General features: G+C 51.5%; 9 protein-coding genes; 5 read left to right on the forward strand and 4 right to left on the reverse strand.

The window, feature by feature from the left end:
* Nucleotides 1–3: 3 nt before the first annotated feature.
* On the forward strand, nt 4–3,170 carry RCC_02448 (related to Probable zinc metalloprotease PTRG_04058; the record flags this gene model as incomplete). XM_023767739.1 has 3 exons in its annotated part: nt 4–213; nt 318–820; nt 932–3,170. The coding sequence occupies 3 exons, from the start codon at nt 4–6 to the stop codon at nt 3,168–3,170; spliced, it is 2,952 nt and encodes a 983-aa protein (XP_023623507.1).
* Nucleotides 3,171–3,520: 350 nt separating this feature from the next.
* On the reverse strand, nt 3,521–4,002 carry RCC_02449 (probable NADH-ubiquinone oxidoreductase B18 subunit; the record flags this gene model as incomplete). XM_023767740.1 has 3 exons in its annotated part: nt 3,521–3,625; nt 3,710–3,834; nt 3,912–4,002. The coding sequence occupies 3 exons, from the start codon at nt 4,000–4,002 to the stop codon at nt 3,521–3,523; spliced, it is 321 nt and encodes a 106-aa protein (XP_023623508.1).
* A 344-nt stretch (nt 4,003–4,346) lies between these two features.
* Nucleotides 4,347–9,926, forward strand: RCC_02450 (uncharacterized protein; the record flags this gene model as incomplete). Its single annotated transcript, XM_023767741.1, has 1 exon — nt 4,347–9,926. The coding sequence occupies one exon, from the start codon at nt 4,347–4,349 to the stop codon at nt 9,924–9,926; it is 5,580 nt and encodes a 1,859-aa protein (XP_023623509.1).
* A 519-nt stretch (nt 9,927–10,445) lies between these two features.
* RCC_02451 (related to enolase) lies at nt 10,446–11,837 on the forward strand (the record flags this gene model as incomplete). XM_023767742.1 has 2 exons in its annotated part: nt 10,446–11,503; nt 11,564–11,837. 2 exons carry the CDS (start codon nt 10,446–10,448, stop codon nt 11,835–11,837), a joined length of 1,332 nt encoding a protein of 443 aa, XP_023623510.1.
* A 338-nt stretch (nt 11,838–12,175) lies between these two features.
* RCC_02452 (related to endoglucanase) lies at nt 12,176–13,460 on the reverse strand (the record flags this gene model as incomplete). XM_023767743.1 has 3 exons in its annotated part: nt 12,176–12,663; nt 12,725–12,902; nt 12,972–13,460. 3 exons carry the CDS (start codon nt 13,458–13,460, stop codon nt 12,176–12,178), a joined length of 1,155 nt encoding a protein of 384 aa, XP_023623511.1.
* A 2,480-nt stretch (nt 13,461–15,940) lies between these two features.
* On the forward strand, nt 15,941–16,225 carry RCC_02453 (uncharacterized protein; the record flags this gene model as incomplete). XM_023767744.1 has 3 exons in its annotated part: nt 15,941–15,942; nt 15,998–16,114; nt 16,180–16,225. Coding segments are annotated over 3 exons (165 nt in total).
* Nucleotides 16,226–17,790: 1,565 nt separating this feature from the next.
* Nucleotides 17,791–19,316, reverse strand: RCC_02454 (related to monocarboxylate transporter; the record flags this gene model as incomplete). XM_023767745.1 has 4 exons in its annotated part: nt 17,791–18,924; nt 18,994–19,081; nt 19,137–19,196; nt 19,252–19,316. 4 exons carry the CDS (start codon nt 19,314–19,316, stop codon nt 17,791–17,793), a joined length of 1,347 nt encoding a protein of 448 aa, XP_023623513.1.
* Nucleotides 19,317–19,847: 531 nt separating this feature from the next.
* Nucleotides 19,848–21,943, reverse strand: RCC_02455 (uncharacterized protein; the record flags this gene model as incomplete). XM_023767746.1 has 2 exons in its annotated part: nt 19,848–20,252; nt 20,306–21,943. The coding sequence occupies 2 exons, from the start codon at nt 21,941–21,943 to the stop codon at nt 19,848–19,850; spliced, it is 2,043 nt and encodes a 680-aa protein (XP_023623514.1).
* A 3,912-nt stretch (nt 21,944–25,855) lies between these two features.
* RCC_02456 (uncharacterized protein) overlaps nt 25,856–26,091 on the forward strand; it is a gene marked incomplete at both ends in the record, with an annotated part of 528 nt that continues 292 nt past the window's right edge. Inside the window, one exon of the mRNA XM_023767747.1 lies at nt 25,856–26,080. Within this exon, the coding sequence (XP_023623515.1) occupies nt 25,856–26,080 (225 nt within the window).

The following is a 26,091-nucleotide window of genomic DNA, read 5'->3' on the forward strand; positions in this document are numbered from 1 at the left end:
GTCATGGCGAAGACGACGCGATCCTGGAATCCGATTTCCTTCCTCGTTACTCAAGTGACTACTATTGGAGCGCTTATCTACGCGGCGGCTTTCGTCGTTGTGATTTTCCAGCACGTCTCGGTTCCACCGGCTCCTCGCTCAGCTACACCTGTCAACGGCATCAACCTCACTCAGGCATGGCGGGATCTTGAATTTATCAGCGATGGATATCATGTAGGTAAAGTGGAATGTGGAAGGCATCGGGCGTGTCTCGAGGCCTTTCCCTTATACTCAAATAGGTATCCAAGACGCATGCTGACCTACATTCCCGCTTATAGCCGTGGTCGAGCAGAAGGAACGACGAAGTCCGGAAGTACCTTCTAAACCGGATCGAAGACGTTCTGAAGGATGTGGATCACAAGACGGTTTATGCCTCGACCAACGGCACTTTTATCTCGGATTCTCCAGCTTCTCCGAAGCTTGTTACTGTCTTTGCTAATGATACTTCCAATTTCACGGCTGCTGATAGTTGGTCCAAACGCGCTGCTACTCTCTATGGCGAATCGGAGAACATACTCGTCTACATCCGTGGCGAACTCGAGGACTCCGAAGGCGACTGGTGGAACGAAACGACACCTTATACCGGCCCTTCTGGTGTTCTGGTCTCTGCACATTACGACAGTGTTTCAACGGGTTTCGGAACTACGGATGATGGTGTTGGTGTTGTGAGCATTCTTCAGCTCATTTCGCATTTCGCACATAATCGACCCAAGCGAGGTATCGTAGCCTTGCTCAACAATGGAGAAGAGAATGGATTGTATGGCGCGTACAACTACTTGAGGTATGTTACATCATAGCATACAGTCCTTGCGGCTCGAAAAGACTCGTGTTTCGATACCACTCATCTGATGTGTTGCTCTCCAACCTGCAACGCTGCTAACGACTCTTGCAGACATCCCGTATCGCAGCTGCCGCACACGTTTGTTAACCTTGAAGGGGCCGGAGCCGGCGGTCGTGCTATACTTTTCCGCTCCACCGACGCAGAAGTGACAAAGGCGTACGCCAAATCACCCAATCCGTTCGGAAATGTGGTGTCCTCGGACGGATTCTCACAAGGCTTCATCAGAAGTGGGACCGACTACACCATTTTCGCTGACATGGGTGGCCTCCGTGGATTGGACATTGCATTCTATGAGCCTCGGGCAAGATATCACACTGATCAGGATTCCAAATCAAACACTAGCCCAGCATCCGTGTGGCATATGCTTTCCTCGGCTTTGGCCACAGTTCAGGAGCTGACGAAGCGAGGCAATGGGTTCGAAGGCTCTCGTGGCAAGAATGGCAAGTTGCACATCGGATCTGGAAGCTACAGCTTTTTCTTCGACATTCTCGGCAAAGCTTTCGCTGTTGGAAAGCTGAACACACTATTCGCGATATCGGTCACCCTACTAGTAGCTGGGCCGGTCATTTTGATACTACTGGAAGTCCTTCTCCGCCGGAGCGATAAATGGTACATTTTCGCWGGAAAGAGATTCCTCAAATCCTCCGACGATGATGAGTCTGTCCGGATCCATGGCCAGAGGGGATTCTTCCGTTTCCCCATCGCGTTCATCGTGTCAACAGGCATTGTTGTAGCGTTGGCCTACCTACTCACCAAGATTAACCCCTACATTATCTACAGTAGTGAATATGCGGTGTGGTCTATGATGCTGTCTATCTGGCTCGCCTCGACTTGGTTCCTCAGCAACCTCGCCGCAAACACACGCCCGACTGCGCTTCACCGCATGTTCACATTGTTCTGGATGTATGCGGTCTCCTGGTTGATGCTCGTTCTCGCTACGATTGGCGAGAAGAATTTACACCTCGGCAGCGGGTACTTTCTTGTGATTTATCAGGCTTCCGTGCTAATCGCACTACTGATATCATATCTCGAGCTGTTTGCACTGCCTACCATAAGCAAATACGTAGCGCACGTACTGGGAGCTCAGCACACAGACGCAGCTTCTACAAGGCCGAATAGCAGATCCTCGCGGCAGCTTTTGGATGTCAGCGCGGAAGGCAATGAAGAAAACGAGCCTACGGAAAGAACCTCACTTCTTGATCCTTCTCGCAGTCGTGCTACTAGCCAACACACCTTTACACGCTTCAGCCGACGACGTGCTGATCGGGATGAAGTGCCAGAGGATACTGATGACCCCTTCCTCAACAAAGCGTACATGGACGAACAGGCGTGGTCCTCCAAGCTACCCCAGTGGACGTGGGTTCTACAATTCATCATTCTGGCTCCTATCAACGTCATCATCGTCGGGCAGATTGCACTCATGATCACGTCCGCGGTCAAGCAGACGGCTGCCGATGGGAACTCTGTTCTTGGAAGTTACTGCATTATCSCCGGACTTACCGTCCTCATCCTACTCCCACTGGCTCCGTTCCTCCACCGTTTTAGCTACCACATCCCGACATTCCTCTTCCTGGTCTTCATAGGGTGCCTGATCTACAATCTTCTGGCATTCCCATTTTCCAGAGAGTCACGGATGAAGTAMTATTTTGTACAGCAAATGGACCTCTCCACCGGTGCAAACAACGTTACCATCAATGGTCTCGATGGGTATCTCCAGTCCATTGTAGCAGAAATGCCGAGTGCTGCTGGACAACCATTACCATGCGGCGCATCTTCCACCCGCAAAGGTCTGACTGAATGCAGCTATCATGGCCTCGCACCGAATGTCGTGCCAAGAGGCTACGCAGGCCTTCCACGTAATTCCACCGTGAAGCACGCATACAAATCCTGGATGGACTTGAATGTTACGCGAAAAGGCGACAGCGCACTGTTCAGTCTTCGCGGACTCAACACGAAGCAATGTCGCATATCCTTTGACAATGCCGTTTCGAACGTTGTTGTTGAAGATGGAGCTTCGGACCCGAGGATGCGCACTGTCCCCGAAGAGGGTAGTAAGGTCGTGCATCTCTTCAGCCGGGAGTGGGACAAGACTTTCCATGTAAATGTTACTTGGGCGAAAGGAGAAGATGCTAAAGGACAGAAGGGAAATGCGACTTGTTTGTGGGAGGATGTCAATATCCCAGGGACGATTCCTGCGTTTGATGAGTTGAAGCGTTTTGAGCCCTTTTGGAGTGCGGTGTCGAAGAGTGGGAATGGTTTGCTAGAGGGGTTCAAGGAGTTCAAGGTGTAGGACTGTATCATGTAGATTTGGGAGGGAGATATGGGATGTTGTGATTGACAAGCACGATTGGGTAATAGTGATGTTTTCCGGGGATCGGTGAGAGAGTCGCGGGAACAGGAGCGTCCCCGGTACACGAGTGAATGATTTGTATGTATTCTCGCAAGACAAACCTCTGACGTGCGGGATCCAATGGCTCAACGAATGGCCTGCGAGGGTATCGGAGATGGGGAATAAGGTAACGTGAAATGTCCATACCATTCCATTTTCATCATTGTACGGGATACACATGTAAGAGTCGCTCTGATCTCACTCCGTACTGCCCTCAAATTCCACGCCGTCTCGCACCTATCCGCCACCGTTCAATTGCTTCTCGCACCACCTTTCTCCGCGCGAATCTCATCCATCTTCTTCACTCGCAGTTTGAATTCCTCGTATTGGCATTTTTCATATGAATGTCTTTCGTCCTGTAATGTCCCGAGATCCATTAGCCATACCGTCCTGATATTCTCCATTACACCTCCACTCTGATGGGGTGATGTGTATCCTACCTGACATCTCCAGGTCAAATAGTAGTTGTCCATGCGGCATTTGTTCAGTGGGATCAAGAGGCCGGCGCAGGAGTCGCGGTAGGCGAGGGGCAGTTTGGCGGCGGACATTTCCTCGCGGGAGGCTTCTATAGTCATGGTGTCAGAGAATGTGTGGACTGCAATGCGACAATGGGGCCCCAGGATGGAGGGTTGAATGGCTTACGCTTGCTCGGAGTGGAGTGGCCGCCATGGCCCAAACCCACGGCTGACTTGACGCTCTCGGCCGTGTCTTGGATGGTGCTTGCGACGGTCATATTTGGTGGTATTGAAGGGCAGTGAGGGCCGGCGGAAGTGGATTGCCTTGAGGTGGTCCACTGGTGTGGTGCTGGGAGAGCAGCCCGAAGCGTGATCCAAATCGGGCAACTCAAGCGACGCGAAACATTCATTTGCGCGTCTACCTTTACCTGCACCTAACTAACCTACTTGCACCACAAACATTTGGGAAGTTGGACGGGAAATCCACCTCTACCAACGATTGCACTCCACATTTCCAGCATTCACGGAGAATGGAGGCAGCTTCAGCGCGMACAGCTCTAGTCTTGTAGACAGACACACACGACATAACGAAAGAACGAAGAAAGACGGCGCATCCTCCACCATGGCGGGCAATTCCAATAGCTATTTTCCTCCGCTGGATCAGTGTCTTGCTGGAAATGCGACTCTCATCTCATGGCGAACAGCATACCGGGCCCTCTGCGATGAGTCGGCCGCGGTGGACAATACACAACTCCAACACTTCCTCTCCGACGACGAGACACGGTCCCTGCTGGCCGTCGCCCTCAATCCCTTCATCAAACCCTCGACACAAACGGCCACCGAATTCTCCACCAAGACGGCCCCGATCCATGTCGCGCAAACAAGCAATGTCGACTACAACCTGGAGGAGCTCAAGGTGGATGCGCAATGGTTGTCGCGAGAGGTGCAAGTGGAGGAATTGACTGCTCTGCGAATGGCCATTGTTGAGTGGCAGGAACGACCGGCAGATCAATTGTTGAATACGGCGGGGAATGGGCTGTCTCTGTCATTACCCACCACCGCCGAGCTTGCGCGAAGCGATGCTTTCAATTTCTCTGCGTCCACAGCCAGGGGCATCTCCAGACCTGCTCTGGACTTTGCCAAGGAGGATGTGCGACGGCGACGTCTGTTGAATGTGTACTTGAGCGAAAAGAGCCATTTGATGAAGCTGAGCGCGCATCTGATGGGCCGCATTGCCCTCGCCAAGGCTGATATCCAAGGACGGAACATTGGGTTGTTGGAGAGCAATGCCAGACGGAATTGGATCGATGAGGCAGCAGCCATTATCGCAGACGCCATGTGTCCACCGAGACGCATTACCGAAGCCGAAGCATTTTGTGTTAGATGTGTGGACAGGGTGGAGGCCGCCATAGCAGGTGCTTCCGACTCCAGCACATGGCCAAAGATCTTCACCGAGGACGACGACAAGGCGCAGATATACATTGCCTCTCAGTTTGGCGAGATTGTCAGTGCGTTGAGTTTGATGCTCTCGACCCTGCATACCCTCGATGGAGTACCGAGCGCGACCACGGTTCAGTCATGGTTCACGGTCATGGACAAGTACTCCTTTCTACAAGGAGACTTTCCTCTATTCGGAGACATGTCCATTCCTCAAGCGCTCGTATCTGTCATATCAGTCGACATGTTGAAGCTACAGCTGGTCACAGCAGAGTTGATGAATGCGGCAGGTGCGGATACCGAACCTCTGGGTGGAAACTTCTACATTAAGAATGAAGCGTGCTTGACCTGCGTCAATCTCACACTCTATCGAGCGGCCCAGATGGAGCTCAGCATCGCAGCGCCCGCCATCTACGCCTGGAGTATCATCACGTCCATCATTCAGGACATTGCATCAATCCACAAAGAGGTCCGCGAGCGAAGACATGACCAAGGTGATGAAGAGCTGGACAACCTTGTGCGCTCGTCTCGACGTGGATCAGTAGACTGGCAATCAGAGTTCGAAAGAATGCTCGCTTGGCTGAAGGATCGCGAGTTGGAGGAGAACAGAGACAACCCACAGCTGTACTTTCTCAGTTCCGCCGTCAATCGTATGCGAGCCTTTGCTGTCATTGCAGGTCYGAGCAATCTCGCAAACACCTTCTTCAGCTCAGCATCCGAGTCAGCCATAGGGTTTGCCATGAAAGAGACTCTTCTGGATCTCCTCAGGGAAGGCTTGCCATTTGTGCAGTATGGCGGGGAACTTCTTGAAGTCATTCTTTCACTTATAGAGCAACCTGCAGACTCCACGACACCCTCTTCCCGAAGACATGCTCGTGCCCTGGCGAGCAAATTCTTATCCGACAATGACTTGTTTCGGACTCATATTTTGGATCAAGCGCTTGCACGCTATCCATATGAGCTCTCACCACTGCTACGTCTACTCACTGCCGTGTCGAGTGCGGGCGGACAGATCGGTAATGCAAGTGGCGCGATGCAGGCCAAGCAAATTCTTGACAACCTACAGTCTTTTACTCAAATGGTCCCGGATAGTTTCCGATCGTACGAGCTAGAGCATGAAGATGACAATGCAAACCGAATGCAGCTCACCGCCGCTCTGCCGATATTCGCTACAAGACTAGCCCTCCTCTCGCTGAATCCATCACGCCGTGCAATCACCATGGGCGAGCCTGGCAACGAGCAGCGAGGCGTCTGGGAGATTCCCAACAACACACGTGGTGTGCTTGTGGGTGAGCGGAGCCCGTGTGTGATCAAGCTTCAGCACGAACACTCAGGCTTGGAGTATTTGGGCCTGTTGCTATCCACCTTTACGGCATCCAGTGAATTGCTGCCCGTGGGTCCCGGCGCCGAACTGGATCGTGTTACAGCTGCGGAGACTATTGGTCTATTCACGGCCATGCTTGAAGCTGTGCAAGAGCAAGACCCATCTTCGAATGACGCCAAACACCTCCTGGGACGTCTCAGTAATGCTTTGCAGGACGGACATGACCTCGTCTCTGTCGTAGGCGAGGTCTTTGAGACGGAGTTGCTGGCTCATCTCGAACAAGTCGCTCAGCCGGGCTCACTAGATTTGGTTGTATCTTGCGCCAACTTCATGTGTGTGCTGGTCACCATAGCGCCCGAACGAGCCTGGTCTATGCTCGCGCGTAGCAGTCTTCTCGGTGTTGTCGACGGCGCATCTTCATTAGCTGCGGTTGTTGGTGGTGCCGAAGTGCAACTCGGACAATACCGCTTCCTCGCGGCGTGTGTCAAGCTGCATTCCTTGCTTTTGGAAGACAGCATCGCGGGGCTTGTGCAGAGAAAGAGCCAACCTGCAAGACCTGCACATCGCTTTGCATCGCAAGTCGAATCTTCGCATTCCACCTCTGAGCGAACAACTAGCGCCGTGTTGAGTTCCTACCAGAAGATCCTAGTCGATGCATTACAGAGCCTGCCCGACTGGAAGTTCCAAAACGCCTGCGAGCGATGTAACATTATCATTGGCATATTTGATGGCTTCAGCCGGTTGTTGAAGAGCACGTACGGTATCGATCACGGCAAGGAGCCTACGAAACGACTGACCAACGTGTTTGCACCAGCAGCAGCAACTTTACTTGACACTTGGGTGCCACAAGGAGGCAGCAGTCCACTGGTGAACATCTTCAGTCGACTCTTGCCGGACGCCCTACCCGTGGCGGGTGATGATGTACTGGTGGAGTTGCGTGCGCTGCTTATTGCCCAGACCAACACTCTCTTCACCTTTTCGACTCTTCTCGTTCGATCGGCCAAGGGTGGTGTAGACATTCTCGTCACCAAAGAAGATTCGAATCAGATGAAAGGTGTGGTGCAAAAAAGTCTTGACACGGATAGGCAGACAATGGGAGCAAAAAGGGCGAAGACACTTTGTTCAGATCTCTTGCAGAGCATGCCAGCTCTTGCGTCCCTTCTGGCAAGCGATCATGCGTTCAAGGCAGATCTATTCCCTCTGCTCGGCGAGCTGGTACAGACTGTAGGCTGTGGAGAGGAAGATCCGCCATCTGTGCTGGCGCAATTCGATCCCGAAGCGTCAAAGTCTCTCCTCAAAGTTATTACACAGCTAGATCGTCCGCTGTGCGATGTAGCCGTCGAGCGCCATATTTGGGACTTCTTGTCTATCGTCATGGGCAGCAGGCAGCAGTGGTTTGCGATATACCTACTCACCGGTGCACTACCAAAAGTGAGGGGACACCGTGGAGAGGCAGAGGCCATCAAAGGAAAGCCGATTCTCAGCTACGCGTTAGATCAGCTCTCGACAATATCAACACTACCGCCCCACCGCGCAGTTGGCATGCTCAAGTTTGTCGCTGTAGCTCAGCAGACATGGGTATGGGCGACCAACGAATTGCGGTCGCACGCCGACTTTCTCAAGAGCACGCTGGCTTGGCTCAACTCGTTGACTGCCGCACCACGACATCCACCATCCGCAGCAGCTTTGATCAGTGCGAGGGAGTGCGAGATGGCTGCATATCTATGTGAGATCCTCGCCATCAACCTGCACGCCAGTCTTGAGATTGGTGACAATTCCGTGTTGAAGCTCCTCGTGCCAAAACTTGACTTTCTCCGAAAGCATGGCGTCACAGTGGATGCTTACAACCGCTCGCTCCATGCCAATCTCGCCGACAATCTCAAAGCCAAGTTCCCTCAAAGCGATCTCTCCGACTTCAAGCGCACAGAAGCCAACCCCGCTCCCTTTGGTCTCGACTATTTCTACGATCGGGAACTTGCCGCCAGCGTCCTCGGCCATGATTCTTGCTGGGTTGGCGAAGATCCCACACGCTCGGCTGGCTATGCAGATGAGTTCTCCCGCGCCAACGCAAATCTGAGCCTCCTTCATGCGCAGACCGCCCTGTTGAAGAGCTGGAAGACTCTAGCGACGACYCTCTGCGATTGTGCGGATCAGGATCCGAGTCTGCAGAATGAGCTGGCTCTAGTCGCACAGGAATGCCTCTTGTCCAACGCCAGCCCTCAAGTCAACGAGCCGGGCGTAGCAGATGTGCTACAGCTCCGCGTCGAGCTTGCATTCATCATCACATCCAAACTCGTTGCGCTACGCTGCAAAGCCGATGCCATCAAGACTCTTCTCGCGGCTGCATGGGAGCTTGTTCGAACTTCCCCCGTCGACTACGATGTTGCAACCGCCGCCGAAGATGTGCGATACTATCGCCAATTACTGCAAGTCCTTTACCTGGCCATCCAACCCCACAACTATATTTCCCGAGCCACAATCTCCTCGGAGGAACCACATATGGATTACCTCCCTCCAGCAACTTCTTCATGCATGGTCGCGATTGTCAATCACGTCATAACTCCTGGCTTCCGCGCTTTGTGTGGGAATCTCCATCATGATATTGAGTTGGCTCTGCCCGCGGACTTTGCCCTACTCACAGCGCTCCTACAAGCTATCATTGCAGTGCCAGGTATCAACTCAGTCTCCACGCTCCTCTCGGACATGATTGCAAGTTCCTCCGTCGTTCGCGGCGCTTTGAGTTTGTACTCATGGTCTGATCAACTCGGAGAAGACCCAATATACGGGGAAATCGCCGTCACATTCCTCTTGGCACTCTCACAAATCCGACCTGTTGCTGTGCAGATGGCACTCGAAGGAATCCTCACTCAACTCGCGAGCGCCAATCTGTCGAACTACTTCCGGAAACCCGGCGGTAAAGGACCTTTTGACTCCCCGGTGAGAATGTATAGTATCTGGACCGAAGGATTCCTACCGTTGTGTTTGAACTTGCTGGATACGGTTGGTCCACCCATCGCAGCTGAAGTTGCGACGTTTCTCAATTCCTTCACGGAACAATTGAGGAGAGCTGAGAAGGCGTTGGTCAATGAAGTTCCTAGTTCGAGGAATCCTCATGCTGGAGCGGTCACGTTGGGTATGGTGAAGGAGGCGAATGTGCTGTGTTTGTTGGGGAGGGTCTTGGGGAGTGATGCAGCCAGGGGCGCGGCCGAAGGGATTGATGCGAGTGACATTCCGGAGTTGGAGTATGATGCCGAAGGGGTCAAGGGGATGGCGGAAGGGCTGTTGAGAGGGAGAAGAGGGTTGGGTGAGAGAGTTGTCGCTGTTGGGGTGTTGGAGGAGAGGTGGGCGAGGGGTGTCGGGGAGGCTGGGGAGAGTACGTTGGTTGGGAAGGTCGTGAGGGAGTTGAGGAGTTTGGTTGAAGGTGGGGCACCGCCGATTTGAAGTTTGGGTGGTGATGAAAGGGGTTCATGAAGACGAGAAGATGTGTTGAATTGGATTGGATTGGATTGGAAGCGTTATTTGCGAAATGTATTAGGGGCAGTGGGTGTGCATTGATGGTGTCATGTGCAGCATACAGGCTGTATGAAAGAAAGATTCTACCATGAAGGATCTCCAGTCGCCCGGAGATACTCGAGACTCTCAACATGTCCCCTAGGTCGTCAACATTTCGGAGTTTGTTTGAGGGCAACACCTTCCTGGTGAGTGCATGCGATGATCCACCCTGAGCGCTTCCCTCATGACTTTGGGATCAATCCACTTGCCTCGTTCGATTCGAAGCGACTTCCAGGATCCAGTCGACCAGGCATGGCAACTACTTACCCTGGATGGACTTGCGTTGCCCTCCACTTCTCCCAACCTTCCACGACATCGAGACAACGTATCAAGACAACATCAAGCCTCAACAACACAGCACTACACTACACTACACACATTACCTATACCCAAGCAAGCATCGTCCCAATGCCCATCCAAGACATATGGGCTTCTGAACGCCTGGATTCGACGGGAATCCCGACCATCCAGACTAAAATGACAACCGAGCATGGCCGTTTCGCCTCCCTCGTCCCGTCGAGCGCTCCTGGAGAAGCGAACGACGTTTGCCAACTCCGCGATGGAGTCCGGGGCATCAATGGCGGCAAAGGCGTCTCGCGCGCCGTGCAGGGAATAAACGAGATTATTCGTCCCGCACTGATCGGACTCGAACCAGCCACTCAACTCAAGGAAATCGATCGTTTGATGCGCAAATTGGACTCGACGACGAACCTGAGCAATTTGGGCGCCAACGCGATTCTCTCCGTTAGCATGTGTGCTGCACGGGCCGGAGCCCAGGCGAGCGGGCTACCACTATACAAGTTCATTGCGAAAGAAGCAGGCATGAGCTTGTACAATTCCGTCATGCCGGTGCCCTTCATGGTTGTGCTGAAAGGCCGTCAAAACTCCAGCAACAAGATCAACTTTCGCGAATTCATGATCGCCCCTATCGGCGCCGCCTCATTCAGGGAGGCAGTGCGTCTCAACACCGAGACGTATGAGTGCTTGAAGAACGTGATCTTCGAGAAGGATTCAGGATTCACCATTGATGACCAAGGCAGGTTTGTACTGCTGCCCCGGGCCCCTTCGTATCCACTGGATCTCTTGGTCGAGGCAATTCGAAGGGCAGGTCATGAGGGCAGAATTAAGATTGGTATCAATGCAGCCGGGCAGGCTTTTGAGCGGAACGGCCTGTACGACGCTGGCGATGGGTCGCAAGAATGTTGGACCCGGAGCCAGTTGATATCTTTGTACCAAGATTTGGCGAAGAAATACCCGATCCTCCTCTTGGAGGACCCCTTTGGACATGACGACTGGATGACATGGACTTCACTAAACGCGAGCTTCAAGAACGAGCTCGAGCTCGTCGGTGGTGCTTTGTTGCTGTCAAATCCCGAGCGACTACAGTACGCGAAACGGTCTGCTGCGTGCAATGCGCTACTGCTGAAGATCACTCAGATTGGAACTATCTCCGACTCGCTTGCAATGTATGCCTACTGCGCGCTCACAATGAGCCAAGGGCGCTAAGCTGACCTGACTTGCCACAGTGCCAAAGAAGCGTTCAACTCAGGATTCTCCGTCGTCGTGTCACACTCTTCTAGCGAGACGACAGACGACTTCCTCGCCGACCTTACGGTGGGCCTTCGAGCCGGTCACCTGAAGTCTGGTGCGCCGTGTCGGGGAGAGCATGTGGTAAAGTACAACCGGTTGATGGAGATTGAAGAGACCTTCCTCCAATATGGATTACCACAGAATTGTCTCTATGCTGGAAAGGCATTCGAAGATGCGGGAGACCTCTTAGCCAGGTGCCATCTTACGTGAGAATGCTAATGCGGAAAAGAGGTTCAGTCGTTATCAAAGGTCAAAGGACAAGGGCATCCAATCGTTTAGACATTCTATCTAGCTGCCAGCGGCTAGTGTAAGTATGTCCAAGCTATTGAATCATTGCGGAAGCTATACCATCCAGGCATGACTCCCATCCAATGAGTATCTTTACAAAAGCCTCCCCATACAAGAACAACAAGTGAATGCCCATCGAAGCACCCCTGAATTGCACTTGTTGCTTGAGTTCGTCACCCAGAAGCCATTTCACTGCGAGGGTAGACACCGTCTTCCCTCGAATCCATCCGCGGAGAGGACGTATCGTGAGAAACGATCCTCTAGCAAGAAGCCTCAAACTCACGGGCGTGGCCCYTGGAAGACCAACCACCGGTGTTTGCAGAGCCACCCCAACCAGCAGCAGCACCGCCAGCAGCAGAGCCAGTAGTTCCAGAAGTCGAGCCGCTGCTTCCAGAGGCAGGCGCAGCAGCAGCCGAACCACCAGTAGAAGCGTAACCGGAGTCAGCACCGCCGGTGGTGGATGAGGAACCGCCGGCAGCAGCACCGGTGCTAGCACCTGTGGAAGCAGAACCGCCGGTGGCAGCATCAGCACCAGTTGAGGAAGAGCCGCTTGTAGCGCCAGTCGAGGCGGATCCTGAAGTAGATCCTGAAGTAGCTCCAGAAGCGGAACCACCAACAGCAGCAGCAGCGTCACCGCCAGTGGTGCCAGAGGTTGAGCCAGTGGATGCAGAGCCGCCGGTGGTGGAAGCAGCGCTGGTTGAAGCACCGCCGCCTCCCCAGACAGCTGGACCGGGCATCTCGTAAGTGCCTGAAAGAAAGTCAGCTTGGGAGTTCACCTGTTGTAAATAGTTTGGATCTGTAAGACATACCGGTGTTGCCGCTCCACTTGTCGAAAGCAATACCTGGGTCCTGTGCGCTGTAGAGACCGGGAATCTGCACCAATGGAGATGGAGTTCCGCTACCACCGCCAGTAATACGCAGCTGGGCGCACTCCATGTAGAACTGGGCCTTGCCGACGTGGCCCTCGTGGATAGCAATGTGCTCTGGCTAAATGGTGGGRGAGAAATTGTCAGTCTGACGAATCCTTGCAGATAGTGAATTCATGGTACGACTTACGCGGACTAGGTACTCGCCATCAGGGATATCCGCCGGAATAGTGAACTCAATGCGGTCCTTTTGCCACGAAGCCCAGTTGGTATCCGTAGCCGCATCACCAGTGACACCGCTCTCAAAAGCCTTGAACCAATCTCCCGTACCATCATAAGTGTCGACGGTATCCGGAGCCTTGGACATGTAAACGAACGCCGGGCCGGGATGCTCAATGAACTCGCCAAAGGAGAGCTTGAAGCCAATCTTGTCGCCTGCGACGACGTCGTACGTCTCCGAGTAGGCCGTCTGCGCGCCTTGGTTGCAGATGAGATCGGGCGAGTCGACGACGTCGGCGGTGAAGGAGGGCATGTAGGAGTTTGTGTTTTTGCGGATGTACGAGTAGTCGGATCCTACGGGGGAGTCGTTGACGATCAGCTGGGAGAAGATGTAGTGGCCATTGACAAAGGGCGCTGCCAGCAGCGCTGCGGAGATGATGGAGCGGAGGTTACGCTGCATTTTGGGAGAGGCGGTTGGTAAATGAATGTGAGAAGATAAACGAGTGACGATGATGAGGTGTGAGGAAGGAGTGGAGGTGATGGGATGAGTTGGAATGAGTGAGTTTGTGGTGGAAGGATTGAGATGGTGGTCTATATACCGTTGATTTCTTTACCAAGATCTACCTGCTTGTTCAGCAGCTGCTTCCATTGTATGCTTGCGAGTTTGACTTGGCGTGTCGTCTAGAAAATGGTCGATGCTAGCGAGGCTTGGCGTCTTGTGTTGATGAAGTCGATGGTCCCGAAGTAGACGAATGTCAGCAAATATTTCATCTATCTGTAGCTAGATTCTCCCCATGGCGTATGCCGGTGGGAATTGCGTCTATGCATACATTGTTTCGGAAGGAAAGAGCTCCTGATTATCTTTCGCCGGCTGGTCCGTTACTAGCTTGGCCAGTATATATCGCTAAGCGATTGATGGATGAGGAGGGTGTGTATGTGTGTGCGTTCTTCGGCGGCAGTATCCGTCCCATCACACCCTTCTGTCGTTGTTTCAACTAACAGAACAGGCGCCTTCTGCCCTGCAAAGTGTCGACGTAGATCATGCCAAGAACTTGGCGTTGTTTGAGATAGAGGCTCTCGTATCGAAAAGTAGTGATAATCTCACAATATAGTAGGGAGCATACAGCTACTCGTAACTCAAGTAGACGCCATCCCCTATTTCGATGGTCAATCCTCAGTCTCGGATTACCGTCGTCTAATCAGTAGTCCTTTACCAAGAGAACTATCTCGGAACAATCCTCTCTACCTCGCGGGAAAAAGTTTCTCCGGAGTGGCGCTTGAGACGAAATGTCGAATCCTAAAGTGCTTTGCGTGGTTCTCGGAGACAGTGAAGCTGTCTGTGTGCCAAGATCTTGTGTATTTCATTTAGAACATGGAGTTCTCTCCCCGATGACCAATCTCGGGTCCAGCTGATGGTGCTGTCTTCGGTCAAAGCCGCTCGACATCGACTGTACGGCACCCATCAGCGGTCAGCGGTACGAAAACGAAATGTTCCAAGAATCATTTGTTTGGATGGAGTGGGTGGGAGATCGGAGTACTAAAGCGGCGGTTTCAGTGTCTCTCAAGGCGAGGCGACAGATGGTAGGAAAGGTCCGGCGGCGAGCTCGTAGCAGGAAACGTGGAATCGAGCGTATCAACGTGTTTCGGACGATCTTAGACCACCCAGATATGGGGTGAGATTGAAAGCTAGGGATTAATGCGTAGCACGGGTCCACGAAAAGCGATCCGGAGTTTCTATTACGTTGACGCATAGCGTCTGGCCACGGCGCTGGCTTTGACAATCGAAAAGGAACCCCTTCAACGATGATTTCAAGATCGCGTCCTGAACCAGAAGCATGTAGGGCCAAAGAGCTAAGAGTTGTTGCAATGACAATCGCCAACATGGATACCTTTCGCACTACTGCAGCATCGTGATAAGCCAGACTAACCGGGAATTTGTCATTGGGATGCGTTCAATTTCAAGACTCACGTGAGGAACTTAGTTTCATTTTCTCTAAAATGATCTCTTGCTATCTAGAGGCTAGCTACGTGGCTTCCGAGGGTGTTTAGCCCATTTTAGTGCCTAGAAAGGGAGAAGCGCAGCATATATCCTAATGCGGCCTAGTACGAAGTCAGATGAATGAGATCTACATATTAGTTTGTTCTTGCTTACCACCTACCTACCTACCAGATTTCGTGGATAATTGCCGTGAGATGTGTGTCAGGGAAGTCTCTAGGACTCCATGCATTGATGTTGAATTCGATAGTGACCGGGAGGAGGCCTGTGACAGTAGCGGACTCTTGCCTCGAAGGATTGATAATCAATCGAATGATAGCGCGCGTGGCAACGGCAATCTAGCACGAAATCGGTATCATCCGACCGCTCTGATGCTTTGATTCATCCTACGAAGGATCATGCAGGAATCTTGATCAGTGAAGCGCGGCTGGCATCAACGGGAAGCGAATTTCCCTCCTCTCTTCGAATGTATAGATCTTTTGAATCTCTCCATTACAAGCTCGAGGCTCGTGAAGCATCTATAGTCTATGGTTAAGTTACCTCGAACAATCTTGCGTCTTTGTACAAACTCGGGCTTCCGTACGCCTACCGAAGCGGCATTTGTCTTTTCAGCTCAGAATGCCTATCCCCTACCGGTGCATGGCTACTTTCCATCCTTCTGCCTCCATCCTTCCGTCCAAGCGATGAGACTGCTGCCTGTAGAAGGATTATGCCACATGGTGTGCCGATACTAGCAGAGAATACCGCCAATGTTGGATATGCCAATGGCGAAGGCGGGTGTGGTATTATCCGCATCAACTGTATCGTCTTCTCGTCGTGTATATAAAGCCACTGCACACCTTCTCATTGCCTCTTCTACATCAACATCACGGCATCACACGTTCAACAACACTACAAGCCAACAAGCCAACAACCCAAACCAACACATTATGTCTCGCCTCTCAATGTGAGTCCTCCAAAATCCTTCCAACCTATCTCATGAATCTGATTAAGACTTCTAGGATAATTGCTGCAGTGGCAGCTCTGTCTGTCGGTGCACACGCACAAGCTGCTACCGCTTGCTGCACCAACCATGGAGACTGCACGACCATTTCCGGCACAACCGATGGCCTCCACTGGTTCGTACTCAATTCCTTTCATTCCCAACATAATATCCCATGAATTTCTGACTTTAAATTTCCAGGTGCTACGGCTACCATGCCGGGCAACATTCCCTTTACAGAGGATGATAGAGTCATCGCCAACTGTCTGACGGACCTCCACTACAGACAAGATGTCGCTTGCATCACTACCCAGGGAAAGTCCTTGCGATGGTGGCCAAAAGACCAATGTGGGTTCCGTGTTTGAGGAGCGTCTTTATGGCAGTCATCAGCTCGACTCGGACGACTCTAGAGCTATGCAAGCCGCTATTAACGCAATGGCCGCCGATGGCGTGAAATTGGGACGATAAGATCACTGATGGGCCTGGTTACATCAGCATTGGTATGTGCATTGTCGACTGTCTGTCAAATTGAAGTGGATTGAAGCATTGCTGACGTTTCGTGCTAGCTCGCGTGGCAGATAATGGGGCTAGCATCCGTGGTATTGGCATCCGCACCGATAATTCCTGCTAGACTACYAGTTTGGTGGTGAAAGGGAGGGTTGGCGTAAAAGAGGAGGAGTGTTTAGCATGTTGTATATACTGTCACTACCGAAGAATGGGAGCCTAGATTACTAGATTGCTTCTTCCAAACTGATATCAGCCCCTTGCTGTGGTGATCAAGAATGCAGTCTTTCAGTGTCTTACAAATGGAAGAATTCCCATGTCAGATTTGTCACGCTGAGCTTTGAACGTTGAACAGAACTATAGTCTGACTTTGAATCCCTTATGAACACGGAAAAGTTACCCCAGTATGGTTGTATCTTCCAGGTGTGTAGGATGAACTGCAGAGCAGGCTTGGAACTCCAATCGCTATGTAATAGAGTCCATATCTGTGGCACCAAAGCTACTGAGTTGGAGTGTGTTTACAAAGGTCTACATGCTCTCCTACTTGCCGCAAACTGCCAAACAGAAATGCATTGCCCACCGGATCATTCACTTGTAAGGACGTAATCCAAGGATAGAAGTCATGCCACTCGCAGTAGATCAAGCAATAATACCGAAAGCTGGTACAAGCAGACGAACACTTTCTGATCGTGAAACACACTGACTCCCTTAGATTCCAACAACACGACTCGTTCGGCTTCCCTTGTATTCACGACATCTACTTGTCACTCCAAAAGTAGCACCTATCCTCATTAAGAAAGCCACTCAAGGCCAAACTGTTACGCTCTATTCTGGGCGAACGTCCACGAGCTTCCAGGAGGCTTTTGCAAGCCAGCCAGGAAGGTCCTACCTCAACATCCCTTCGCTAGGAGACCGCACGCAGAAAAAATGTGCTCGCTACCTTGCTAAATGACGCTCTGAATACGAGTGCCAAGGAGGTCCGGTTTGCGTTTGTGGATGTGAACGCCGCTTTCGAGGGACACAGATTCTAGTTCTAGTTCCAGGAGCTCTTGAAGAGTCCGACGATTCGATCGTTGTTTCATCCACAGCTCGAAGGACAGAATGCCTATCTGAAGGCTTTGGAGCGGGAGTCCGGCTGCTAGATTCCGGAAATGTACATTATGTTTTGTAGTTTAGTATTCGGAGACCTCGACCACAGCATCTTCTCAGCTCTCAGAGCCCCGTTATTAAATTCTCAAGCATACAAAGGCAAAGAGACCTTCATAGATATAAAAGAGTCACTCCCTCCCCCTCATAAACCACATCCCCTCACACCTTCGCAAACAAACCTCGATTCCTCATAAACCTCGCAGCACCAATCAAAAACCCCCCAACCATAAGCGTCGCAGCAGCAAAACACGACAAAGCAACATACCCCTTTCCAACCAATTGCCCAGCAATAGGCGTCCCAAACAGTCCCGTCAAACTCACACTTCCCAACGCGAGACCGACCGCAGCACCCGCACAATCGGGACTAACAAATACAGTAGCACAAGCAAGTTGCAAACTCAAAATCGCACCCGAAGTGAATCCATACGCAAAAGTCCAGATGATTAATCCTGCTTTACTGGTCGCTTCTGTCCAGCAGAAAACTACGAGGCCGGAAATCACGGCGGAGATCATTAGGGCGTTGAATTGGCCGTATTTGTCTGCTAGTGGACCTGGGAGGATTCTTCCGAAGAGGGAGCCGGCGTTTAGGATGGAAACTGTGTAAAAGGCAAAGTTTTCGCTGAAGCCGAGGTGCGTGGCGTAGATTGATACGTAGAAGATGGGGGCGAAGAATCCGAGATATGTCACTGCGAGGCCGCAGCAGAGGAGGATGAAGGTCGGTTGTTTGAGACTGGAGAGATCTTTCTTCTTCGCCTTGGGTTGTTGTCTTACATCACCACTCTCTGCGAGGGTAATGTCTGTTGTAGTGACGGTGACACGAGGTCGTCGGACGAATACAATTGTCAGAGCTAGGAGGGGTGTCATGATGAAGCCGACGATTCTCATTGTCCAGCCGAAAGAGATGCCGTCCTTGTTCAACATCCGATCCAATGCAATGGGCCAGAGAACGCCACCGAGGCTGGAGCCGCTGACCGAGACGCCTTGTGCGAAAGCTCTGTTTCGTGCAAAGTACAGGGGGACCATTGTTGTGGTGGCAATGGCAATGAGCGACATGCCGGCACCGAGGAGGACGGCCTGGGCGAGGAAGAGTTGATAATATTCATGACAGAGTGATGTCATGAAGACTGCCACTATCTGACATATGGATCCGATCAGGATGGGAATCGTGGGACCGTATCGATCCGAGAGCACGCCGGCCAGAGGGGCACATGCGAAGACCATGAATGCTTGAAAGGAGCCGATCCAGGAGATTTGAAAGTTGGAGTACGTTGGGAGGTAGTGCGCTGTGTAGTACTGTTCTTTTTCAGTCTCCTTCGATGCACTGTTGTAGTTATTCAAGAGGCTAAAAAAAGATGTACATACCTGCTGGAACACGCCATATGCATTCACGAAACCGACGGTGCAAAAGTATCCCAGAAAGCTGCCTGCTAGAGCAAGGGCTGATCGTAGACTATGGATTGTCAGGTCTTTTCATTTGATGTTGTCCAGGAACACAAGCATCTAACCTGACTTCAGATGCCTCCTCCTGTGGTCTACTGTCTGCTAGAGCAAGGGCTGATCGTAGACTATGGATTGTCAGGTCTTTTCATTTTATGTTGTCCAGGAACACAAGCATCTAACCTGACTTCAGATGCCGCCTCCTGTGGTCTACTGTCTGCATCTGTGACATGTTTGTCACGATACATCTCAGGAGATTCTTTGCCAGCCAAGCTGTTCGAGTCATTCGTCGTCGTCTTCGATTGTAATAAGGATGCGAGGGGGAAATGGTGGGTGATGTAGTTATTTTATGTTCAGGCTCGGACAGTCCGCGGAAGCTCCGACATATCATTGTTCGCGCAGTTAACTTCGCTCGGACAGTCCGTGGAGGCTCCGGCCTTTCGTTGGTCGATAAAGCATGATGAATCTCTCTAGTTCCGGCCAGTCCGTGGCATGGTTTGTCCTCTACGGAGGGTCCGCGGAATTTCCGATGGCGCTCCTTTTCACCGAAATGTGAAAGAACCAATCGACTAGCGACGACCAAACACCAGGCGCGGCGTGCGATTCATCCGGAATGCATTGGAATGATGCTCTTGTTGAGTACCTAGTAACAATAACCAAGGTTACCCGTACGAGAGGACTCGGATATTGATATGCTCAACACTTCGAGTGCGTCAACCAGATGACGGCTGATCCTCCAAGTGGGTGTGGCTGGGCGTTGGCGACTTCCGCATGATGTTTCACATGGAACTCATATCAAATTCCGACAGTAGAGCGTCCCAGTCCTGTGAGTTCAGGGCAGGCGCAGTTTTTAAAAAGTCCTGCCATAGACCAYCCAGCTCGGGCCCGTCTGAGGATGATGTGTCGAAAGTCAAGTCAAGACCCAGGTTCATATCAGAGACATCTCCAGGGCGCGAAACTCCAGTCTCCTGTAGTACAGGCTCGGTGGCAGCAGTCATATTGACATTGTGCTTTCGCATGATGTGCATAATTTTACTGTGGAAGCGTGGGCCCATTTGGAAAGCGTCTCGTGAATTTTCCACAATGTGTAGAGCATCTCGGACTTCGGTGATTGTGGCACCATCTTCTTCATCTCTATTGAGACAAAAGTCCATGACCAATACAATAGCCGCGTAGAACAAATGCTTTGGAGAATCAGTCGGTGTAGTGTCATGCAATTGCGGTGTATGATGCTTACCTGGAGTAGACCTCCGAGCTCTAGATGTAAGGCAGCAACACTTTCTGTGTCCTGTAATGCGAGCCGACGAGCATTGAATACTGCGCGGGCGGAGTGTAATCCCGTTGCTCGAGACTGCTTGAACTTTGGACTCAGTTTTGCGCGGATTAGAAAAGGTAAATGTAGCTGGGAACGTCTGGTGTTGATCATCAAGTGGACCAGGATGCGCTGTATGTCGAGTGAGGATGTGAAAAGCTCTCCGTACTCGGCYCGCAGTTGTGAGCATGTGATGTCGAGGTGCATGAATCGCGGGAGATCTTTCAACTGAGCGTCGAATTTTGCATCGAGGACAGCGACAGTATCATAATCAATCTCTAGAGGATCTGTGAAGCGAATGTTTCTCCACACAGTTTCCGTCACGTCACGACATGTAGTGGCAAGCTTGATACGTTGCAAGTAATAGGCCATCTCCGTCGGCTCCGAGAGAGGACGATTGAAGTCGGGGGCTTGAGTATCGAGATCTTGTGGGTTCAGGTTCCGCGGAATGTTCACTCTCATATCATGCAATCCTATGCTGTGGGAACCCTCCTGGGGACCGCCCACGAAGGAGAAGATCCAGTCCGAGCAGGTCAGATGCCACCAGATTTTACGGCGCACCTCTTTCTCAATCGTTTCCTGGCGGCTGCAGGGCGAAGGACATACAACAGGAATGTCTAGCTTGTGAAATCCAAGGGCTCTTGCCATGATGATGCCAGAGGAATGCATAAATCTCATGCGGCATGTAAAGCCTTCCATGTGATAGAACAAAAAGGTTAATATCACCATCGCCTGCACCGCTTCCAGAGTGGGGCTCGTGGTAGTCTTGCTCTGGATCTGTTCCATGGCGTACATGCCTTGCGTGGCCCAGAGACGAGCCAAACGATGTGCCATGGCACGGTCTCTGAGTACCTCACTGCCACACGATGAGCCGGCTGTAGAAAAGTACGAGGCGCTGGCGCAGATGCCTAGGATAAGACAGAGCGCACCGCGGTCAACTTCTCGGCCGTTTGCCAGTCTTTCGTAGACATTGTCTAGCATTTGACGCGTGCTGGTAATGTGTAGGATGTGTTGAGTTCCGTCGACGTGCTCGGCGTATTGGCTCAAGAACAGGTGGGCAACTTCGTGAGTTGGTACAATTATGTTTCTTGCTGCCGGAAATTGGTCCGTTGCCAGCAGTGCTTGTTCCAGACTCTGCAGATGAATGACATCGGGAGCGGCGGACTGGGGCATGATGAGGTCTGCGCGAGCATCCAATCTCTCCAACCATCTGGAGTCTTCATCTGCTTGTACAGCTTGCGGATTCCCGAGCGGTGAAGCATCCGTCTGCGTCCTATCGACTGGAACCTCTGGAGATGGTAGGATGTGGGTGGGCTTGTTGTAGAAAGCCTGCTCCAGCCGATCCAGTCTTGCTCTGATGGCCACATTCTCAGCTCGGAGATCATCATCTTTTCCATCATCGATAATAATCAATGGCCCGTCGCCACCATATTCGCACGCAATCTTGCGACTCTTGCAATTCAAGCAGGGCACTTTTCGGTCGCATTTGAGCTTTTTCTGCCGACATACTTTACAAGATACCGGGTCCTGGCGAGGCCTGTGATGACTACGCACCGGCGGCATCGTCGTCACCCGCGGCCCATATGATGGGTGTAAGTTAGTGGTTGAAGATGAGTTCGAAAAGACACGCCATCGAGCGAGGACAACATGGACCCGAATCGATGGAATTCCGCGGACTGATGAACCCTGACCCTAACCCTAACCCTAACAGCACATCGAGAAGATATATACACCACGCATACACCACGCATGATTGCACACGCTCCTCAAGCTTAGTCAACAATACGTCTCATTCGTTGAGAGACACGCTGTTTCATGAAATTACTCCATCAGACTGCCGCGTGAATTGGACGTAAAAAAGAGCACAGTGCTACTCGACCCAGCCGTCGACCAACGTGAGCATTGGTCGAGTATGGCATGGCAAGCTACAAGTCGTAAAATGTGTGGTAGGGGTGGCAGAACTGGCCTTGAGAATGAACAGTCATGATTCCTCTAGGGATGAAGTATTCACAGCCTGATTTTTCAGCCACTACAGCGAAACAATAAGGGGAGTACTTTCAACAAGGTTCTGAACCTGTTTCCTCGAACTCCATTGCACATAATGATTAAGATACCTGAGAAGATGAAGAGAAGTTTAGTAATATGATCATATCGATTGGTGATGACAGGAAAAGTCGTAAGGAATAATTAATTACAAGAGGAATCATAAAGGAAAAAGGCTTCTTCCATATAATACACTTACTGCACAACAAGCTTCACTTCTCCACCCCCAGCAAAAGTCTAGCTCGCAAAACGCTGTTCACAACGAATAGGACAATCCTGCCTCCCCTGCTGTAAAAATCCACGGCTCGATACATTCAGCATGATACCAATGTCCCTTCCCCACAGCCCGACCCACACAAGGCAGAACAGTAACCATTCCATCCGCTTTCGGAACCTCAAGACAAATGAGACAAGTCTCAGTCTTTTCTGCCTCGGTAGGTAAACGTTGCATCGGTGCCTCCACGTCCCGGGTTGTTTCACGTCTTGGTGGTGGTGGTAGAGGTTCGCCGAAAGGGTTCCAGGCCGTTTTGGTACTGGGAGTAGAAATCTGGAGTGGGAGGAGGTCTGGGTTCGAATTCTTCCATGTCGTGAGCGTTTTGGGGGGATGTGTTCTTCTACGAAGTAGCCTCTACCATTTGGCCCATCTTCGCGGAAGTCTAGATGTTGCCTTCGATCGTGGGATTCATTTCTTTGTCGTTGATGATGATGATGTCGATTTCGGAAGGGAGCATTGGGAGTGGGAGGGGGTCTGGGTTCGAATTCTTCCATGTTGTGAGCGTTTTGGGGGATGTGTTCTTCTACGTAGTAGCCACCACCGTTTGCTCCGTCCATGCGGAACTCTTGATGCTGTCTTGGTACGTGAGAGTCGTTTCCTTGTCGGTTATGATGCTCACTTCGTCGGCGAGGGTCACGGTGATTGTGGTTGTGGTCCTCGTTGTGGTTGTCGTTTCTTGGGGTTCTTCTTCTTCTTACCCAGCCTCTAGCTTCAGGACGTCGATGCTCATGTTGTCGAGGCTCGTGATGTTGATTGAGGGTGAGGAGGTTGATGGCGACGAGGAGCCTCAGCCTGTCGAGGACGTGGATTCCTCTCTCTAAACCAGTATCCCCGACTTCCAGTCCCCAAACGATGATTTCCGCGTCTTTGTCCCCCATGCGAAAAACATTACGAGGGGTAGATCCAGCTCTACGGTGACGATGATGCTCTTCGCGCGCTTCATGCGCCCTTCTGACGAGCTGGAGGACATGTAATCGATAGGACCGGACTCGTTCCGACAGGGGCGGTTGAGGAATACCAGGGGCTTCGGTGTATTCAAAGAAGGATGTCAGCAAGTGTTCGTTTCGGACAACCCGCTCAATTTTTTTGGATCAATTCGATGAGAGTCTCTGCGGAGGATGCATTATCGTCGACTTCGGTCGAGTTCACGAAGTGCGCCATCCAGCGTGCCATTGATTCGTTTGGGAGAACTCTCGAGCCTGCGGTCTGGTGGCGGTGCTCTTGGAAGCTCATGAGGTTGGACATGGTGTGGTTGAGAGTGCTTTTTTTGAAACAACTGTTGTGGTTTCGGTGTTAAGAAGCTGTTCTTGATGTTGTGAGCAAATGCAATTTGCTTGTGGGGATGAWCAGATCGAGTAAGTTGTGCATCGCGGACCATTACGATGTTGTATATATGCAACGAGAGCGTATGTATGACATTGTTGTTTTGTCCAGGGCATTGTGATCTGGATCCAAGAGCTGTCAAAGCCATTCAAAAAAGGAACAAGGGAAACCCTCTCGAGATTCCCTGAGTGCACAAATTTAGGAGGGTTGAAGAAAGGCATCGTACGACGCTYGAAAGGAGAGATACACCAGTATCATGAGTGGAACACTACACTATTGGAGACGGTGCTCGCCTCGAGGACGAATGACCGTTCCAGTTGATATGTTGGTAGTTTGTTAGCTGGTGTTAATGTGATATGAACTGTATGAAAGATGTTCCTTATCCTACCCAACTCGATGGTTGTAATGATTTGTTCCATGAGCTGTGCCGTTTGAACAGATTAGAGTAGCTCTCCTTTCGTGGGTCAGGAGTGTTTTGACTCGCAAGGGCGAATCTTCTGGATCTTGCCGTGATTTTGTCGTTTTGCACAACATACAACATCACAAGATTTCATGCGGTAGGAGGTAGAGAGGTAAGCTTCAACATCACCGTCAGTCTTTGTCTGATGTAGAAAGGAAGACGAAGTCAAGAGCGCCTCGATACTAGGTAGGATGATGGGTAGGTATCCTTGCAGCCTTGGCGCTTACAGAACCCTTTCCAACTCTTCCACTTCTCGAAGCTCGAGCCTTGGAGACCCCCACCCCTTCCCTTTCCTTCTTGGACTAGAACCTCGACGGCGAACGGTAGGTAGGTACATGATCGTGGCTACGAGTTTCTTTCGTGTGCATTTCACCCACCAAGCAACACATCAAGAGTCGGCCGTCCGCAAGGATTCGCCAGCAGAAAGAAACAGTCACCCCGAAATTGGCAACAACATTGCTGGACACGCTCTCCAGCGTAGCGTAGCAGCGACGGGATATCAGAGAACATCTCACAACAGGAGGCGGTGCCGGGTTGAGCGAACCATTCGGTACCGACCATGTCTCTTGTCAACAAGAGCGAGGCGGATCACAAAACGGCACATGACGGCGGAGAGAACATCTGCAGCATCCATCGTGCCAGTACAGTACAGTACGGATCCGATCCGATCCAGTCAACACCCAAACGACTCGAAGGTGCCTGGAGCAACAAAGTCGAGTTAGGGCTCGCTCGTTGCTTCTCGTAATAAGCGAGCGCTGAGGGAAGGGGCAAATGCGGAGACCGTAGATCAACCGATCGCTCTAGAAGGAAGCACTCTCCAGTCAAGAATAGGTCACTCACTTGCCTTCACTTGCCTTCATTTACCTTTTCCTTCCAGTTCCCAAATTGGTGGGAAAATGCTTATTTCGCTCCATCGTTACCTAATCGTCAGGTTCAAGCTGTGGTTGGATTGATTATACACCGGACAAGGGGACATGGGCCCGGACTATTCATTCCGATCAGCAAGAATGACATCCAGCCCTAAAGGACCTACCTCCAACGAAGATGGTATCGTTCATTCAGCCCTAAGCGACCTCCAACAGATATGGCATCGTTCGTTCGTTCAGTCCTTCGAAACAGATCACCTGCGTCTTTTTGCTCATTTTATTTTCTCGTGAATGACCCAAAAATGCATCCATCCTCCGAGCCGAAACCGTCACAATCATCATTCCCGTCCTAACACTCCTATGAGAGAAGGACTGGACTGTACCTAAACTGACGAAGAACATATCATCCGAAGGCAAGTACATAAGGGGTCTACCAGTACTCTCAATTAACCCTCTCAACTCACCATCAATTCCCACTCCATCAAACCCCAACCTCACCCTCAACAACCATGCAACTCACCACAACCCTCCTCGCCTTGATCGGAGCAACCGCATCCCTCACAGCAGCAAGCGCCATCCTCTCCGAGCGAGCCACGATCCCAGCCCCCTGCGAAATCCAAACCGACCCTCTAAGCGACGACGAAGCGCAAAAACGTTTCAAAGAATTCACCCAAGCCTTCGTCGTTAAGAAGGATGTTTCCAAAGGATTTGAATTCATCGCTGCAAATTACGTTGTCAGAATCCC

This window comes from Ramularia collo-cygni (genome assembly GCF_900074925.1).
Source record: "Ramularia collo-cygni strain URUG2 genome assembly, contig: RCC_scaffold03, whole genome shotgun sequence".
NCBI classification, from domain to species: Eukaryota; Fungi; Ascomycota; class Dothideomycetes; order Mycosphaerellales; family Mycosphaerellaceae; genus Ramularia; species Ramularia collo-cygni.